Raw genomic sequence first — 18,910 nt, 5'->3', positions numbered from 1 at the left:
AATCTACCTGTGCAATTTGCATACACAAAAATGTTGCTTAAAATTTTAGGTGCAATTTTAGTAGCTAGTTTGAGAGGAGGTTGAGGAATATGACCCTTGATGTCCACACAGAGCAGACAAAAAGCTTGAATTTTATTAAGAACTCATGTGAACAGCCCCAAAACAGAAAGGGATCCAATGATGGCATCTACCTTGAAAAGATGCAGGGTGAATCTGCCTGAGTGGGACCTGAACCAGACGTGTATGTAGAGAGACTCTCGGCATTTCAAAGCTGATGCTTAGACCTGTAAGCCATCCCCTCTGATATAAAAATGAAGCATTGTTTTATACTAACCATATCCAAGCCTGTTTTCATGACTCTTAATGTCACCTGGATTGGTTCCATTAACCATACATCTTTTACAATACTGGGCACAAAAGCCTGGATTTTCTTCATATATGCCTCTGTTTTCTCTTGCCAAACATCGTCCAGTGGCTTCAAAGTCACATCATAGTAGGCATCCTTCAGAGTCGCTAATGGCTCTGAAACAAGTGTGAAACTGACCTTAGCAAATAGATTTCAAAGTGGTCCCCAGCTGTACTTCAGGACAAAATCTTCACTGCCCCAACACAGGTGGAGGGTGAGAGTACAAGAGGAAAAAAAGGGGATCTTTCCATGCACAGGAGATTGGAGCTTTAGTCCTTGATCTTCTGTGCGGGACAAGCTATTGAAAACAGGTATGTCCCTGGTCCACCTACATGCCTGCCAGCATCCAGCAGCAGACACTGAGATGGTGGGGAGTGCATGCTGCTTTTTCAAATCCACTGTAAGGAATGTTACATAACATGCTTTCCCTGGGCTCCCTCAGTCTGTCCCCTTCTGCCCTGCATGGGCAGAATGCCTCAGCGCCTGGCTGCTCTACTGTTGCAGCTCTACCTCCCACCTTGTCATCCTCCAAGGAGGAGCAAGGGGACAATTTGGTTATTATAACCAAAAGCACAAATACACATTGAACTTGAGTCCAAGGACAAAGCCCGGCTATTGGCAATAGGGGGACAGATGACATTCCGTGACTTTGGTAGAAGTTTTCTCTTGTGCCATGATGAAGGCAGTTGTTAATCACAGATTAATACAGTTCACTTGATTTTCCTCCATTAGTTTGACTGCAAATGTCATCCGCCTGAAACATCATGTGAACGGCTAGCAATGGAATGGGCCGGCAGCATGCTACCGACAGAACAGGTACGGTGCCCAGAATCTGGCTAACACAAGTTCCAGCACTCTAGTCCTCAGTTTAATGGTCCTTTGGTTCAAATGCCAGGCGGGAGAGGGAGGTGGCATTTTTCATCATGTATTCCTTGACTGAGGAATCTGCTGCCAGTCTTAAGCCTTGTCTACAGTGCGGGGTGGGGGGGGGAATCAATCTAAGTTACGCAACTTCTGCTACGTGAATAACATAGCTGAAGTTGACGTACTTAGATCTACTTACCGCGGGGTCCACACTATGCTATGTCGACAGGAGACGCTGTCCCGTCAACTCCCCTTGCACTTCTCGTTCAGGTGGAGTACAGGAGTCGACGGGAGAGCGATCTGCGGCTGATTTAGCGGGTCTAGACCTGCTAAATCGACTGCCGATGCATCGATCGCCATGCATTGTTCCCCCGGTAAGTGTAGACAAGCCCTAAGTGTGACAGAGCCTAGATTTACTGACCTTCAGGGCATGAGTCAAAGACTATACTTGTCATCCAGGATTTCATTAGAGGGTTTGTTAAACCAGGGTTATTTGGCAGCTCTTTTATTGTGGCAACTGGAGAAATGATCTATGTGAATATGGATCCAGTGGAGTTTGTATAGATATTTATAAATAATCTATCAGAGCCCTATTGTCTAGCTCATCACTTTTTCATAGATCAAAATAAAACCTATTCAGCATCTTATTTACTCAGTTTGCTAGCCCCTGCTTACTTCCTGCACTGACCTCACCCTGTGCAGCATACCCCCTGGCTTTAGATGGCTCTGCTTACTTTTCAGTTCATTTTGCATTTGCTGGACAGTGTCTTGAATTTTTTCCAAGTAAAGTGGGAGGTTGTTCCTCAGGGTTTGCCTTATTCCACTCTGCTTCCACATCTGGGCGACAGCTTTCCCCCCATTTTGGAGGATTCCGGCAACCTCTTGGGAGGCTTTCAAAGGCCAGCCAGCTGCTTCATACAGGAAATCAATTTGCTGCACCTGCAGTGGGCCCCAAACAGCAAGAAATGTAGAAATATGCAGTGATCTTTAGCAAACTTTTGGAGCCTGTTTCCTGCGACAATAATCAGCGCTCTGGAGCTTCAGGACTACCATGTCTTTAGCAGCAAACCTCACAGATTTCCCATAATGCTTTTGTGATGAATGTGGGAATTTTCTGTACTATTTGTATACCCTATCTGTATGACTCTGTACCCATCATCTTGGCATCACTACCGATGCGGGGGGGAGAATTGTTTTTTTCCCTAGGCATGGGAGATCAGGTTAGGTATGTGAGACATACAGGCACTAGAACTATCTGGGCTGGAATCAACACATTTGAATGGAAGATCCTACAGAAACAATAGGAACCCCAATGACCAAAAATTACCACTTAGCTGCAGAGGCAGCTGTGGATGTGAATGCAGCATGGCTGTGACTGGCGAACAAAGACAAGAGGTGTCAGGTGTCTGCATTAAGAGGAGCAGGGTACACAGGCAAAGAGCGCTCCTTGAACTGGGAGACAAAGGAGACAACGCGGGCGAGGATGCGATCAGGGGAAGTAGAGAATGGCGACACCCTCTCTTCCACCAACAGGAACCATATCCTAAGCCTGACCCTCTCATGCTAACCCAAAGACTTTGAGATTCTGCATGCCAGGTGACTAATACAGTGTTAGCTCATATTGAAGAGCCTATCGGGTGTAGATGCAGATACATAGAGTAGTGCACCCTGAAGGTGTAAAAAAAGCCTCCCACAGGAACATGGCCTGTCTGGGCTCACTGTAGGGAGTCAGAGAGAGACACAGGGATTGCTGGTGCCCAAGCCCAGTTTCAGACCTGTGGAGGCTGTGGACCTGCCCCTGTGGGACTGTGGGGACCCTTGGAGTCTGGCATGCTAAAGGGATCACTCCCAAAGAACTGGCTACAGGCTGGCACATAGACCAGAGCCTGTGAATCTGTGACAGTTTTGTATCTTTCTTGCAAGATTCCTATAGAAAAGGGCTATCTGATTTATTGAAAACCCAAGGCAGGTTTATAGGACCAGACTCTGAAAGGTACTGAGTGCCCAGAATTCCACTAAAGTCTTTTGGAGATGAGGTGGATCAACATCCCTTAGGGTTTGTTACGTAGACAAGGAACCTTTATAAGGCTGGAGTGTGCCTTTCCTTTATATGAACAGCAGTGTCCAGAAAGGATGGACCATTTAATAGTTCAAATTAAACAAAACAACCAGAGTTAATACAATGGTGTTTAATTTGTATTAATGACTGTGACCAAAAGCAACCCTGGATTCACGCCCTACACATTATTGCCATAATCTTTCTACAAAATATGCCTTGTGAGGTATCATTTGAAAACTAATAATTCACTGATCAATAATATCATGCTGAAATGTAGGTTGCAATATTATATGTAAAGTTATAATCCCCCCCATATGATGTTGTTAGCGTATATTCAAACCCACATAGCCCTGACTAGGCAGAAGTTGGTTAAACAGTCTGTCCTAAACAAAGGCATGTGTGTTTACCTCAGTTTACATACAAGTAGTAATCAGAGCCCTTGAGACAGCAAGAGAGGGTACATCAGTTTTGCAAAGATAAAGGACAAGCTAATGCCTCTAGCCAGGTGTCATCAAAGTTGACTGTAAATCACCGGTCAACTGGCCAGGAACAGATCGATCTGCATTTTCACAAACAAGATGGAAGCTCTTTCACCATGAGCCTCCATGTCTCCATCTTCACAGCAGAAAGGAACTTTATCTAGGGGTAACCCTCAGGAAAATGCATTTAAAAGGGGGACTGGACTACAAAAGTGAGGGGCAAAAACTCCCCAGGTAGTCAGTCGTGTTCCCCCTCTTCCCCCCCCCCCCCCCAAAGAAGACAAAGGGACCAGCCTGTTGACTTTGGAAGGGATCCTGACATGAAAATTTGCTGGGAACATGTGGCAAGGATTTTATCTTGAACCAAGAGTAATTTAAGGTTTAGGTACTAGAAAATGTTCTATCTTTCTTTCTCCTGTAACCATTTTTACTTTAATACTTTGTACTTGTACTCACTTAGAATCTCTCTCTTTGTAGTTAAATGAATTTGTTTTGTTTTTATTCAAAACTAATCCAGTGTTGTGTTCAAACTGAACTGTTTGGATAACTCCAGTTAAAGGAGCAAACTGCTGGATATTGTCCGCTTACAGGGGCAATGGACATCCAGTATCTGAACTGTCCAGGAGAGGACTGGACTGTGAAGAACACACATTTTTAGGACAATTTGGGACTGGGAGTGTGTTGGGATCACCCTGCAAGTAGTAACCCAGGCTGGTGGAAACCAGAGTGTGATGGAGTGTTGCTGACAGGCTGCTGGGGTCAGAACTGTTGATCCAGAACTGCAGCTATACACAGACCCTTAGGCTGTTACCTGCATGCTGTTAGGCTGTTGGTGAGTGGACCAGCTTGGGAGCTACACCAGCAAAGTGTTGTGAGACACCCAAGATTACAGGGCAGGTGGTGAGACAACGCTTCACTGGTCTGTATTGCACCCCACAATGACCCCTTCCCAGAGAATAGCAAGGATGTTTCTTGCACAGGATTTCATGGTGCTCTCAGGTATACTGCATGACAGAATGGGACCATCCTGCATTAGGTGATTTGGCCATTTTTAAGATGTTTACAATCTTTAAGCCAATTGGCCATGCTCATTACTTACTGATCTCCTGAATTTCCAAACAGATTCATCAAACTTCTTGATCTTCTCCAGGAGTTTGGCTTTAAGGTGGGACCCAATTTCATTAAGTTTATACTGTGAAAATATGAAATATCAGGATTTTATGATTTAGGAACCACTTGTCCTGGGCCAAGACCATTAAGAGTCTAGTCAAACTCCAGCAGAGTTCCCTTGTGGTTGAACTTCCATTGGGGAAACAAGCTGCACATTGCTCCAAAAGGGCGCAGCCTGGGCTAGAAAGGGGAATAGGAGAAATTTGCTGACGCCCCAGCTCTCTGAAGACTCTCCTCCTTGCAGCACTCCTATGGAGCTGTGGTGGGAGTTCAGAGGCTTGGGCACTGAACTAGGATTCAGGAAACCTGGGTTCTATTCCTGCTGGATGAAATTGGGAAATTTTGTCTGTCTCTTCTATTTATACTATCAGGTCTTTGGGAGCAGGGTCTGTCTCTTAGTATGTTTTTACCTAGAACAAAGCGGACCCAGCTGAGATCAGGGCCCCTAAGTGCTATTGTGATACATATAATCTCCACCCTTTCCCCCAACAGATACCACACAGGAGGCAGCAGCAGAAACCCTACCTGCCCTCCACAGAGGTGAATCTTGTAATGCCATCAGCGTTGCCGGTGCAGGAAGGCATGTTTTACATGTCCCTGCAGAATTTGGCGCACTATCTTCTCCCAGTAACACTGTCACATATATTCTATATTCTCCCTGTGGTCTGAGCACAGAGCTCCCATTGATTTCAGTAGGATTTTTGTGCTGGGACAGCATCCTTACTGTCTAGCTCTAGGTGGGTTGATCTTTTCAACTCCACTTTTGGCAAGACTCCCCCCCCCGCAAATGTTGACTCATCCCAGATATAAAAATGGTAACATAATATACATGGTTATGAGGGAAGAATCCCAAACACCTCTAATGTGCTACATTATTGGATACAATCCACTAATGAAACCCATCTGGAGGATGTTCCACTAATTTGATGAGGTTAAGAAAATATTCTATAGCTCAAACTGCAGCACTACTATCAACCGCTGCTAAAGGCATCTCACCTCAACTTTAACTACTGGATCTCCACAACCATGAGCCACCAAGCTCAAGCTCTGGTTAACAGCAGTTAGCGTCAATTGTCCTATTCTTTCTTGCCTTACGCCATTAACGCTGAGATAAGTGTTAATGGTAGCCATCTGTTGTCCATCAGTACATGCAGTGAGCTCTACTCCTTCCTCCAAGTCCCCTAGGAGAATAAAAGGAGATATTCATTTGCACAGACAACATTGACAGGCATTGGTGTTTTAAAGCCCAGCTTTATAATTAATTGAATAGAGTGGTATTTATGCAATAGCGATAGAGGTTATGTCCTTGCAGAGAGAAACAAGGACTAATGAGGAGAAACGTCAAATCAGCTTAATTATTTGCGTTTCTCCTTTTGTGTAACTTGTATATACTTTACACTAAAAGCGTGGAGGCTTTTTGAAGCATTGGGTTAACATAATAAGGTGACATTCTCCTCTCAGATCTCCATAATGACTCTTGTGCTCTCCCTTTGACTTCCGCAATCTTTCACTCACTCAAATCCTGTGTAGGTCACAAATGAAAATGTGTTGGGCAGTCTAATCACTCATTCATCCCCCCAAAATGATTGTATGCAGTAGTGTCACGCACTGATCCATTTCCGTGCAAGAGCATACCAAGAAGGGAGGACTGAGGTGTTGCATGGCTTTTGCAGGCATTTCTCACAGCCTCTACATGCACAGGTTCTGAGTCAAGCCATTTCTATCAACCCTTGATTTGCACATTAAACCCCATGTAGGCAAGGGGAGGATCAGTCACTCGAGACAGTGTTTCAACTACATCACCACCTATTCAAATCCAGACTTGGTTGGGAGTTATTCACAAGTCACTACCACCCAGCCTATATTAAATGAGTTGTTGGGCTCAGTGTACAGGGTCCATATAGTGAAAAACTATCATCATAATTGGCACCCTTGTTGATAGGCTCAACTCCTCGGATTGAATGGCAATGAAAACTGAACTGAGCTGGCACTCTTTCCTCTCCTGTGTGTGCACAATGCAACTGGCTGTCAATCACAGCTTATTTTTATAAATTGCAGCCCTTATATACTTACCCTTTACATATCCCATGTAATATTGATGACACTCCTTTCCTTTAGAAGCAGTTACTTTTACTTTCTCTTTTTGATCAATATTTCCCTCCATCAGGACTTGGCTTTGAACAGCTGAGGAAGTAGCAGTTCCTGTCAGACCTAGCCAAATATCCTCAGATGCTTTTAGCTGCATTCATAAGAAGAAAAAAATAGATATTGATGCAGAGCCAAGGCAAAGAATAAATGAAGCAACATTCAGTGATGATGTCGGAATGCAAATGGATTCTACATAAGACTAGATGGTAACGGAGATATTTTTCAATGCCTGTGCTTTACGCACAAGAGATCCTGTGCTGAAAAGCTCAAGCAATAGGATAATTGACTTGAGACAGAACAATTTGATAGCAAAGTGGAGTCAATCAATTACAGCATTGCAGATTGTGCCAGGCATGTGGATAATCTTTTAATGGTGTCAATGAAAGAAACACTGATGATCAGTTACTTGCTATACTGCCAGCTTGTGCCACTCATTCCCAGTGCATGTGCAGGAGTATAAAGCCCATATGCATGAGCTGAGTTTCCCACCTTTAATATCTCTTCTTTTGATATAGTTCCTTTAGAAGAATGTCCAAATCATTAAAATATTTCAAGTGGTAGCTAATGTTGCATAAAATAATTATGGTTAGCTATCAGTGTTCCTCCCAAAACATGCTCAGCAAATGTCATGTGTTGACCTCAATGCTTTTCTCTTCCCCATGAGCGCCTCTATCTTACTTGCTATCTACAAGTTAAAAGCGAGAAAGGAAGGTGTTTGCCTGACTGATGATCATAGTATCAGGCAGTTCTCCATCTCTCTTGCAGAGACCAATGTTGTTTTCTGGCAATGGACCCTTTGTTTGAGTCTAACATTTTGTTTTCCCATGAATAAAATATGCTTGTTTTTGCGAAGATCCCGTTTTATGCTTCACCAACTAGGCCAGTCACTTAACCTGCAGATACTGAATAAAGTAGCAGGCTGTGGAGACCATTTAAAAAGCATAACACACACTCCAGTAGAGGTATACTTACTGCATTTGTCACCAAAGTCTGCAGTTGACTGGTCTTGGTACTTTCTTTTCTCTTGTAGTCACACTGCATCTGCAGTGCACACCAACATGGTAAAGGGGTTTGCTACCAAAATCAGGAAGCAAACTCCTTTTTGATTTTTAGCCTGAATTTTCCCCATTTTACTGTCTTGTTAGTCATTTACTGCACTCACACAGATTAGAAGCTAGATGGCAGTATGACTTCAACAGAGAAAAAAATGACACTGGGAGTGCTATAAAGCCCTTATTTTAAAAGGCTTCACAGATGTCCGAGCCCAGCATTAAACTCACTTCAAATTCCATCAAATATTTCTTCACTTCAGCTGTGCTGTTATTCTTTAAGGCTATTGTGAGCACCCCATCCTCTCTGACATCACCAGTATGGTGGAATCTGCCTTCTGACTGCAGGATGATATCTCCTCTGTTGAGCTGATGCTTTCCAGAGAGAACAATTACCTAAATATGGAAAATGTCAATATTTAGGCTTAGTTTTACTATGGAAATTAAGAAGAGTAAGAGAATCTGCAAGAGTTGCCACAGATCTTGGCATTCTCTCAGTCACTCAGCAAAATGATGAACCACACTTGTCATTTCAGAAACCAATGCCTCTTGAAACGTATAGCTCCCTCTTACTCTATTGTGCCTCTAAATCTTTGTGATTTAACTACTGTACATTCCGCAATCACTTATGTCTACAAGACTAGATGAATGGCTGAACTAAAATTGCACTTCTAATAAAACAAGTGAATTTCTTTTTGCTCTTGTTCTGAACCACGGTAGCTGTCATTCTTGTAGATACTTTTTTATATATAAGCAGAAGATTTTTAAAGCAGGAGGATACATCCGATTTTAAAGTGGCATGTTAAAGATAGGCCCAAACTTCAGAAATAAACAATCCCAAATTTTGAGAAAGTTTTACTGGGACCAAGATAAGAACCCTATTTTTAACTGGGCCCAAACCTGCTGTGCTTGCCAACAAGGGAAGCAGCTGGAAAGAGACAAAATTTATTTTACAAATACAGACCTTAAGTATGCTGGTGAATATTTTGATGCTTTTATTATCTACAGGAAGCTCTGGATTCTAAGCATGAAAACAGGACAGAACACAGAAAGTTGACCAGTTTGTGTGTGTAAACTAAAAACAAACATCAAACATGAGACCAAAGCTTGACCTCCAAATTCTACCACTAGCACCAGAGCCAGCACAGGCTGGGAATGCTCTCAAAGCAATACTGTGTAGCTAGGGATGAAGGTTTCAGAGTAGCAGCCGTGTTAGTCTGTATCTGCAAAAGAAAAGGAGGACTTGTGGCACCTTAGAGACTAACAAATTTATTTGAGCATAAGCATGTAGCTCACGAAAGCTTATGCTCAAAAAAATGTGTTAGTCTCTAAGGTGCCACAAGTCCTTCTTTTCTTTTTTCTAGGGATGAAGGAGAGCCTGGTATATTGCTCTCTGGTGACCTCTCTGACCAACAACTGGAACTGCATAGACGAGCTCTGGGAAAGGCAAGGGCCTCTGAGTAAGGGCATGGGAATGGAATGACTGTCATTCTTAAGGGGGACTAGAGAATCTCTCCAAATGGGGCATATATAAAAAAGTAATGAGAGTTTGGTGGTAACAACTATTTTTCCCCATCCCAAAATGCCATTCAATTTTTATTTATATTTTACTAAATTCTAGAAACAAATATCTGGTGGTAACTTTTGTGGAAAGCTGAGACTCAATGAAAATCAGTCATTTCACTGGCAAATACTTGTGAATTGCAGTAGCAGCAATATACTAATATCCGACTTACATTTGGAAGGTCACACAGTGCAAGACTCATGTAATAATCCAGCCAAGTTGAGAAGTCTGTTTCTATTTTACCCAGCATATGTTGCTTGCTGCATGAGGTCAGAAAAACATTCTCCAAAGTGGCTTCTAACTGAATTTCATCTGGATACAATGGTCTGTTTCTCTGTATTAAACCGAGAAAATACTCTGTTAATGTAGCAATTGAATGAAACATTATAGTTATCCAAAATAACAATTTTCCCCCACACATCAGGTTGCCAACTTCACTCCCCATCCCATGCTCATGGTTTGTTTCTGAACCAAAAGAAGGTCCAGTATACATACACAGCCAGCTAGCTGGCTGTGTCAGTTCTATGTCTCACCCAACTCCTGTTACCTAAAGAGCTAAAGCTTCAACATAATCCAAAAATACAGTTCTTTCACTAGGAAGCATGTTGGTTTACCAGCATAACTACTGGACCCAAATGTATAGCATCATTATACACGCAAGGCAAAAGTGATGCCTGTATTTTATTTCATTTGATTTATTCTTAGCTATTCTACAAATATTTTTCTTTTTCCACATGAAAATAAAGGAAATCCATAAATAGTGAAGATTTACAAAATAATAAGAAAAGTAACCTCCTTCAGCTCAATGGAAAATGCATATAGACTGTTTCAAAATCCATTCTAGATTTTTCATGGAGTTCTAAGGTGATTCATGTGAAATTCGAACACTAAGGATAAACCCTGTAGACACGGAAATTGCTCCTGCAAAGTATACGATGAGTAAACAGATATAGTAGCTTTTTGATACCTCATATGTCAGATTCTGTGTGATTTTTTTTCCATCCCAGTTCAGATCTAGATATTCAGTAAATAAGATTGTGGCTTGTTTTATAGACCCACATGCCTGAAGATTTCCTACAGTTAGTACTTTCTGAAGCTGGAAGAGAGAAAAATGGAATATACATGTTAGTGCCTTTGCCTGTCTTATATTTTCTTTCTGGAAAATTAGTTTACAGTTATACAAAATGCATTTTATAAACTCTTAGAGAATTGGTATCGTGGCACGTGCACCAAAGTAGAATCCATCCCGGTGCAGAGAGCTATCGCTAGTGGAGCCTATGCACCATTTACGTTCTGCTTTGTTCCTATTGCGAAACTTAAGTGGTGTGTAGCCCTTGCCATGGTCATCAGCACAAGAGTGCATTTCATCCTGAATGCACAAATTATTTTTAGACTTCAAACGGAATTTGTCTGCGCAATTGTGAGAACACTTTAGATGGGAAAGGAATACAGTAAAGATTCCCCAGAGGTTTTATTCTACCCTCTCTAAAGGTTTGCTAAGAAAAAGTCTGCTTCAAATACAATAAAAACTCAGGTTTTCATGACAACAGAAGGGAAGCACTTTCAATTCTCATAGCGGTTAAGGCTCAGAAAGTAAAATGTGCCTACTCATATTGAACTCCAGATTCATACCTGACCTGAAGAAACTGCCACACAAGCATCCCAGAGGGTGATGTTGAACTTAGATTTATCTTCCAAAGTAATTTTGAAGTCAGCAGGCTGCCCCCCATTCCAAGTGAGCTGTATCTAAAACCAGAAGAGAGAGATTTATACATTGATCCTGGGCTGCAGGACTAGAACTAATGGAACTGTCTGATAGAATCCTCCCAAAGAAGATGTCCAGTGGAAACAACCATATTTGTTGCAATAACTACTATGGAAGGCCAGTATTTTCTATTCACAAAATGTTGAGGCATTTCTAAGTCTGTCCATGTTCCATGTCCTAGAGAGTGTGAATGTTCTACTGAATTGAATGCTGTCAGGCCTCAAAAACCACCTTCTGCTCCTCTTGGCAAATCCATAGATAAACTGAACTTTTAGAATGAAGTCAATGAAAGTCTTTCCGTTGACTTCATTGGGAATTGGATTGGGCCCACAGTCCTTCCTCAGCAAAACTACCCTTGAAATTAATAATTCCAGTGGGAGTTTTGCCTGTATAAGAACTGGAAAAACAAAACTTATCCCTAGGCAAATACTGATCACTACAGATACAATCACTTTTGTATGAAAACAAGTTGAGAGCTCTCTGTTATCTGTGCAAGGATCGGAAAGAAATCCCAAGCTCCAGAGAGAGCACTGCACAATTCATGCGGCTTATTATTGGGCATTATTATCCGCTTCAGGTGATAATTTACTGTGCAAATGCCATGTCATGCAGTGCAGTGCAGTGCAAATGCTATGTCATGCATACATCTTTCAGATAGGTCATGTAATATTTTCCATTTTTCTTATTTTGCGGGATGATTTGCAAACTATTTTTTCTATTCCTAGCATAAGCACTTTGCAGACAAACCTGGCCAAAATGTATTTTAAATCCTTTTTCTTTTCATGCAACAGATTTCCTCATTGCTCCCTACCTTCTTTTTTGTGTGGGACTTTCATTTGGAGCCTAAAAACTGAAGTTCTGTCTGCGCTGTATATACATTAAAGAACTCAGAGCAGTTTTTATAGGAATAGGGATTTATGTGGCCATTCTAGGCCAAAATTCATTTGACCCCTTCCCCCCCACTGCTGTGCCCACCAAAGTGCAACATGTACATTGGACATCAGTAAAATGTTATCAGTTCCCAAGAGTATCTGATAAAGCACGGTTGTGTGTATATACTTAGAAAAGGAAATAATTGACACTAGGACACAACAATGTTTGGTAAGTTACAGCTGTCCAATGGTGATCACTGTATACAGCTCTGGAAATGAAGGATACAGTATAAATATATTATTATAGATATTATTTAATTTGCAGCACCTCTCATTATCGTACCTGCTGGTTGTACTTTCCACTTTTTCTTTCAGACAGGGAACTGACCTCCAGTTGCCTCAAGGAGAAATTAAACGGGTGAGCAACAGTGGCTTGGTACTTTACATGCTCTTTTCCAAATTTCAGGGAAGATGAAACGAATACCTGGGAAACATCAACAGACACAGAAAAGTCTTGAGTAACAAAACTCCTTACACTAACTGAGCTGGGAAACCCAGCACAAAGCTGTTTTTGTAGTTTTTACTCACATGAATGACATGCTTAGCACTAGAAGTCAATTTTAGAGTTAGGGCATTCTTACTATCTAAATCTCCTCTGTGGTTTCAGGAGGATGCAGCATTTCTCTTTACCAGTGCACTAAGGCCATCATCCTGCAAAGACTTACGTATGTGTAACACCAACAGACCCCAGTCGTCGGCGGGCAGGATCGAACCTGGAACCTCTGGAGCTAAATACATGACCCTCTACTGCATGAGCTAAAAGCCATGTGGCTCTTAGCTAAGAGTCTAGAGCAGACTCATTAAATCTCTCTCTCTAAGTGGTCTTGGTGCCACTAGATGGGATAGAACGCCACACACAGGTGGTGTGTGGGTTACACATGCACTTAACTTTAAGCACTGCAAGCAGTTCCATTGGCTTCAAGAAGACTTCTCATGGCATGTGAAGTTTAAGTATATGCATAAGTTTTCCAGAATTGGGGTCTAACTTGTGTAGTGTTATGCAAGAACTGTTTAACATCACACACCACACATGGAAATGGCACCATACATTTCAGCAGCGGTTCAACTGTTCCCTGTATATCCCTCTTCTAAATTTCATTTGGGATATTGATGCTTGTACATTATTACTCTAAGGGAAGCTTGATCCTTTATGGAGGCAAACTCATTTTCCGCTATGGTAATGAGTTTTATACTTTGCTTTTCCCCTTCCCATCATTAAGAAAATAATACTCTTTGAAATATACCTGTCTTGAGTAACATTATGCCAGTTTAACAACCTGTTTATTGCCTCAGTATGTTGGTAATTATACCTTAGATACAAATTCAGAGTACACATAATTTGCTTTAAGTCAGAGCTTGAGATGAACTCAACTATTCAGCCATGTTTCTATGTTATAACTGAGATTATTAAATTATGGTCCTTTACTTTACCAATTATTTTTAAAGGCAGATTTGCTCCTTTATTTTAAAAACTGAAACTGGTTTACCTGTTACAGTGTAAAATGTATTAAAACAACGAGGAGTCCAGTGGTGCCTTAAAGACTAACAGATTTATTTGGACATAAGCTTCTGGGCTTAAAAAACGACTTCTTCAGTCTGCATCTCCTTCAGTCTTCAGAATAAGTGGTTTTTAACCCACAAAAGCTTATGCCCAAATAAATCTGTTAGTCTTTAAGGTGCCACCGGACTCCTTGTTGTTTTTTTGGATACAGACTAAAACAGCTACCCCTCTGATAAAATGTATTAGAATTTTATGCCAAATGTATCATTCTTATTGCTAATTAGGAGAAATCAAAGAAGAAAAGGCTGTGATTAAATCACTGATGTTAAAAATGCCTGCCACTTGGGGTATTTATTGTCTAATTCCTGTTAGTATGAATCTGACCCACTTCATTGAAAGAAACAATCTCTTAATCCCTTACAACCACCTCCCCACCTTCAGTGGCTTCTCACCTAATTCAAAATTCTTTTTTTGGCTTTGAAATTCCCCAAAGACTTGCTCCATTCTACCTCTTTGACCCTATATCCATCCTCTGCCCCATCCTGGTCATTTGCACCTTCAATCTTGGCCTGCATGTTATTCTGAATAGCTGTTTTTTGCCCTTTCATTTGGGTTGAAATTCCTTCCGTCTTCCACTCTGGACCATTTCCATTTAGCCTTTGGTTGCCTCTCTTTGTAAAGCAGTTTGTAGGGTTGCTGTATGAAGGATGTTGCACACAATAAAAGGCATTGCATTTAAGTAGTTCCACTAAGAATAAGGACTGCTCCACATTCATAGTTTTACAAAGTTATCTTAAGTCTACAGTTTTTCTCCTGCTCAAATTCCTTGACTATCTTTCTGTCTCATTTAGTCTTTTCAAACACACTTGATATTCCACAAATCTCTTCTGTGCTGTGTGCTGTTTACCTGGTCTTTGTTGTTCCAACCAATGGTGACATCATCCTGATGATTGTGTGTTGAATGCTCCACATACATGTTGACCTTCGAATGCCAGGGGAAAGGAATGGAGAGAGGATGGAAAAACTCCACTAAAAGAAAGAGTTCAAACAAATTAACTTCAGATTACCATGCTGGTTTTCTGTTACTTTTAATTAGTGACAGCGCACAAGACATAGCACCTCAAGAAGACAAGGACAACATTTGGCACTTAGCAAGAATGTCTTTTTCTCATAAAATCATTTTTTGTGCCACGTGTTGATTTCTACTGACTACAAAGAACCACAGAAGGGGGAAAAATTCTCTATTTACTAATAAATCAACCATGCAGTAATTAAAATGGAGACATCTGCTCAAAAGAAATTCCTGTAGGGAACACCAGGAAAGTTGTTATTTTCAGATGAAGAAATCTCAGCATCGGGGGCTAGATGATCTTTCTAGACAGATGCCTTAGAAAGGTGGGAGTGGTAAAGGGCCACTGCTCTAGGGAGAACACCACAAGGCAATGTGCACAATGCCCCTGGGGCTCCTGGGCTGCCTTGGTGGAATGTAATTTACTACAAGCAGTTTCTGAAGAAGAAGGCCATATGAAATAACCTAGCTCGCTTTACAGTCTCATCCCAAAGGATAGAAACAAAGGCCCAATATTGAAGTCCTTACTCCTTGAATTCATTGGCAACTTTGCCTGAGCAAGATCTATAGGATTGGTCCCAAAATGTTTGAACTTATCTGTCATTAAAATATTTAGATAACCAGATTTTGTGTCCTTCACTTTTAAGTTTCCTTTATTTTCTGCTATCAAGGCTTCCTAGAAAGTTGAGAAACCTACCCTTAATGTCATGACCTCCAGATAACTTTGGGAAGAGTCCAGTGTAAGCGCCTGTTACTTTTACCTCCTTGCCGTCCCACAGCACAATGTGTCTCAACAAATGAGTTCTGTTACTTTTCTGGTAAACCGTCATGAACACAAGCTGCCTTGGAAGAAATTTTAACTGAAAATAGAATCGGGGGAGGAATCCATTAAAAACCAGGACTTTGGAGACAGAAAAATCTAAAATGTGTAATTTGGGATTGAATTCACTGGGGCCAGTGGTTATCTATTAAATAAATGTTTGTATGGCGTCAATTCAACGGAACCCTGATCCTTCACTGAGGCTTTTAGTTACTACCATTATGTAAATGACAGTGCATGTCTGCTGTCAAATACCCTACTCTGTCTACTGTAACCAAACATACACAGTACTGTAACCTCTTTACAATATCTGTTTTTGTACACTTATTGCTTACTCTGCCATCTCTATCTGACCACACCTATTACAGTATTCTCTCTATTGCACCACAGTGTCACCATTTAAAAAAAAAATCCAGTGTTTGCACAAGCAGTTACTACAAACAGTGGTAGAAGACGTTTTTACAGTTTTCTTCTCTACTTAGACTAGGAAGTATGTGTGGTAACTGTGTAGCAAGAGTTGGCCAATATTCAGTTTTAAATATATTACAACATTTTCTCTACAGCATGTATTTGTATATACTGTGCACTGTCTATGTGCATGCTCAGACAAACCCCAAACCAAACAGTGGTTACATTGTTGGACACTAAACTAAACTAATCATGATCCGTAGAATACTACAGGCCTACTCCTGCTGCTAATGTAGTCGATAGCAAAACTCCTAATGGCTCCAACAGGAGCAGGATTAGTCCTAAGCATGGACACAAAATGACAGTGGCTATTTAGCTGATGGTACCAACCTGGGGCATTGTGTGCATCATTTCAATGACTTTTCTGTAGCTGCTTTCAGTGAAAGTTAATTTAGTTGTAAGATGGAAATCCTTTTTTTCCATCCTGATAGACAGCCTGCCTTCTGCTTCCTTCATGGAGTAATTTACCTATGGGAATTCCAGTTAAAGTGAAAGAGAAAACTGTCTTAATTAGACTCAGACTCTTGTTTCTGTGGCAGAGTATATTACACGGAAAGGTGGATGTGATTTGTCATTTTCTTTCTTACATTCATATTGTAGCATGAAAGGTTACAAAAACAGACTGTTCTCAATGTGTGTGTCTGTCACGGAAGTCACGGAGGTCATGGAAAGTCACAGAATCCGTGACTTCTGCAGTGGCTAGTGCTGGCTCAGGGGCTGCCCGAGCCGGGAAGCCCCTGGGCTGCCAGCAGCAGCAGTTTGGGTGTGTGGGAGGGGGCTCAGGGCTATGGGAAGAAGTGCTTACCTTGGCGTAGAGGGTCGCCCCAGCTCCCACCAGCACGTTCCTGCAGCTCCTAGGAGGAGGGGCCAGAGGGCTCCACGCACTGCCCATGGCTTTAGGTGCCACCCCCACAGCTCCTGTTGGCTGCAGTTCCTGGCCAATGGGAGCTGCAGATCCGGCGCTTGTGGTGGGAGCAGTGTGCAGCGTCCCCTTGGCTGCCCCTCCCCCTAGGAGCTGCAGGGACATGCGGAGCTGGGTAGGGAGGCTGCCAGCCCCGCCAACCCTCCCCCACCCCAGCACCAGCGGGGGTCCCAGGCCGCGCACCGCCATCTGGCCCCCCTTCCCCAGCACGAGCGGGGTTCCCGGGCCACCCCCCAGCACCTGCAGCGCCCCTGGACCGCCCCACCAGAGCACCCCCAGCCCAAGTCATGGACAGGTCACAGGCTGTGAATTTTTGTTTATTGCCTATGACCTGTCCGTGACTTTTAATAAAAGTACCCATGACTAAAACGTAGCCTTCCTCATAAGGAATTAGGCTTTGTTACTCTGGCAATAACTGCTCACACACAAATAGTCTACTGTCTCCTGTGGACAATGTTATTCTTTCCCTTCCCTACTTTGCTTTTGTATTCCACACCCACTGCTAGTAGCTAGTTTCCAGAACAATTTCCTCAGTGACCACTGTTTTTTTAAATAACCAACGTAATTATAAATACAGCTTTGGGACAGCAAAAGAAATTCTTTATGGATACAAAATTCTGGCATTGTTTTATCCAGTGTTTAGGAAGTGGAATCTACTGATATAAATGAATCCCCCCTATTGTGCTAGGAATGCTGACAATTATTGCTTTGGAACATATCCAGCATCTTGGAAATGTGCTGTGCCAAAAAACCCCACCAATAATAAAAAATTAATAGTTGTTAGTGCTAGAAATCCTGCTGTTAGAATCTTGAAAAATTAGATGGGTGTAGCAAAAGACATGGAGAGTGGATAACCTGTAGATAGTTACCTTTGAAGAAAGTTCAGCTGTGCTGGGGAAGTATTGAAGAAGGAAGGGGACATTCTGTAGGGCTTTTATATTCAGTTCTTCACTAGAGGAAAGAAATACATTGTTTGGACAAAAATATTTCTAAAACTACTAATGAGTCACTGGAACACGACACTCAAAAGGGTCCAAACCACTGCTGGAATACGTGGGTGCAACTGCATAGGCCTCTGAATCTACCAGAGTCTCGTGAATTATGAATTGCACTTAATAGACTTGTTAAAGGCAAAAGAAATGAAATGACAAATTCTGACCTCTATGGAAGATGTGCATTCCAAGGAAGTCCAATATATAGGAATATGATTTTTTTGGAATGTATCACATGCGCATCACTGATTTAAACATGGGACTTGTACTAGGAATATGGGGCTATTAATGCAGTCAGTCATTGTTTCCTGATGAAAATTTGCTATGGTCAGAATTCTAGCTAAATGTGAACGAGTTCTTAGTGCAAAGGTCCCTGGCTGGAATATACTGAAATACATGTGTAATATTCCAGAATTTCAAGAGCCAAAATAATACATCTCTTAGACCCCTTAAAAAGCTCAGAAGTTTGTGCATTAGTCTTTCCAAGTCCTTTCTATTATGATATTTTCTATCTAATCCTTCTGAAGTGAATCACTTTTCTATTAATCTTTCATAGAACATCCTTGAAAAGTTTTAGAAGAATTCTGGAAATAAACACCGTAAATACCACAAGTGCTATACATCAGAGTGCCCCCAAATTAGAAGAATCAGGAAGTCTTCACAATTTGTACTGAGGTTTAACTGTGCTGAAGTGACTTTAAT

At 41.7% G+C, this 18,910-nt stretch overlaps 1 protein-coding gene across 1 annotated transcript in view; it reads right to left on the bottom strand.

Annotated features, from left to right (window-relative positions):
- Window positions 1-18,910, bottom strand: part of LOC141994926 (uncharacterized) — a 151,488-nt gene that overhangs the window by 12,560 nt on the left and 120,018 nt on the right. The window contains exons 53-66 of the mRNA XM_074965451.1: window positions 18,086-18,167; window positions 16,625-16,762; window positions 15,704-15,866; window positions 14,845-14,966; window positions 12,720-12,860; window positions 11,372-11,485; window positions 10,707-10,835; window positions 9,912-10,073; window positions 8,407-8,571; window positions 7,052-7,217; window positions 5,975-6,159; window positions 4,908-5,000; window positions 2,005-2,209; window positions 335-522 (exon numbers count right to left, since the gene is read on the bottom strand). Of these exons, the coding sequence (XP_074821552.1) occupies window positions 335-522; window positions 2,005-2,209; window positions 4,908-5,000; window positions 5,975-6,159; window positions 7,052-7,217; window positions 8,407-8,571; window positions 9,912-10,073; window positions 10,707-10,835; window positions 11,372-11,485; window positions 12,720-12,860; window positions 14,845-14,966; window positions 15,704-15,866; window positions 16,625-16,762; window positions 18,086-18,167 (2,053 nt within the window). The remainder of the gene's footprint in view (window positions 1-334; window positions 523-2,004; window positions 2,210-4,907; window positions 5,001-5,974; window positions 6,160-7,051; window positions 7,218-8,406; window positions 8,572-9,911; window positions 10,074-10,706; window positions 10,836-11,371; window positions 11,486-12,719; window positions 12,861-14,844; window positions 14,967-15,703; window positions 15,867-16,624; window positions 16,763-18,085; window positions 18,168-18,910) is intronic.

The sequence above is a fragment of the Natator depressus genome, chromosome 10 (genome assembly GCF_965152275.1).
Source record: "Natator depressus isolate rNatDep1 chromosome 10, rNatDep2.hap1, whole genome shotgun sequence".
Taxonomy (NCBI): Eukaryota; Metazoa; Chordata; order Testudines; family Cheloniidae; genus Natator; species Natator depressus.
Note: the sequence above shows the minus strand (reverse complement) of the source record. Positions and strands in the feature narration are given on the sequence as shown.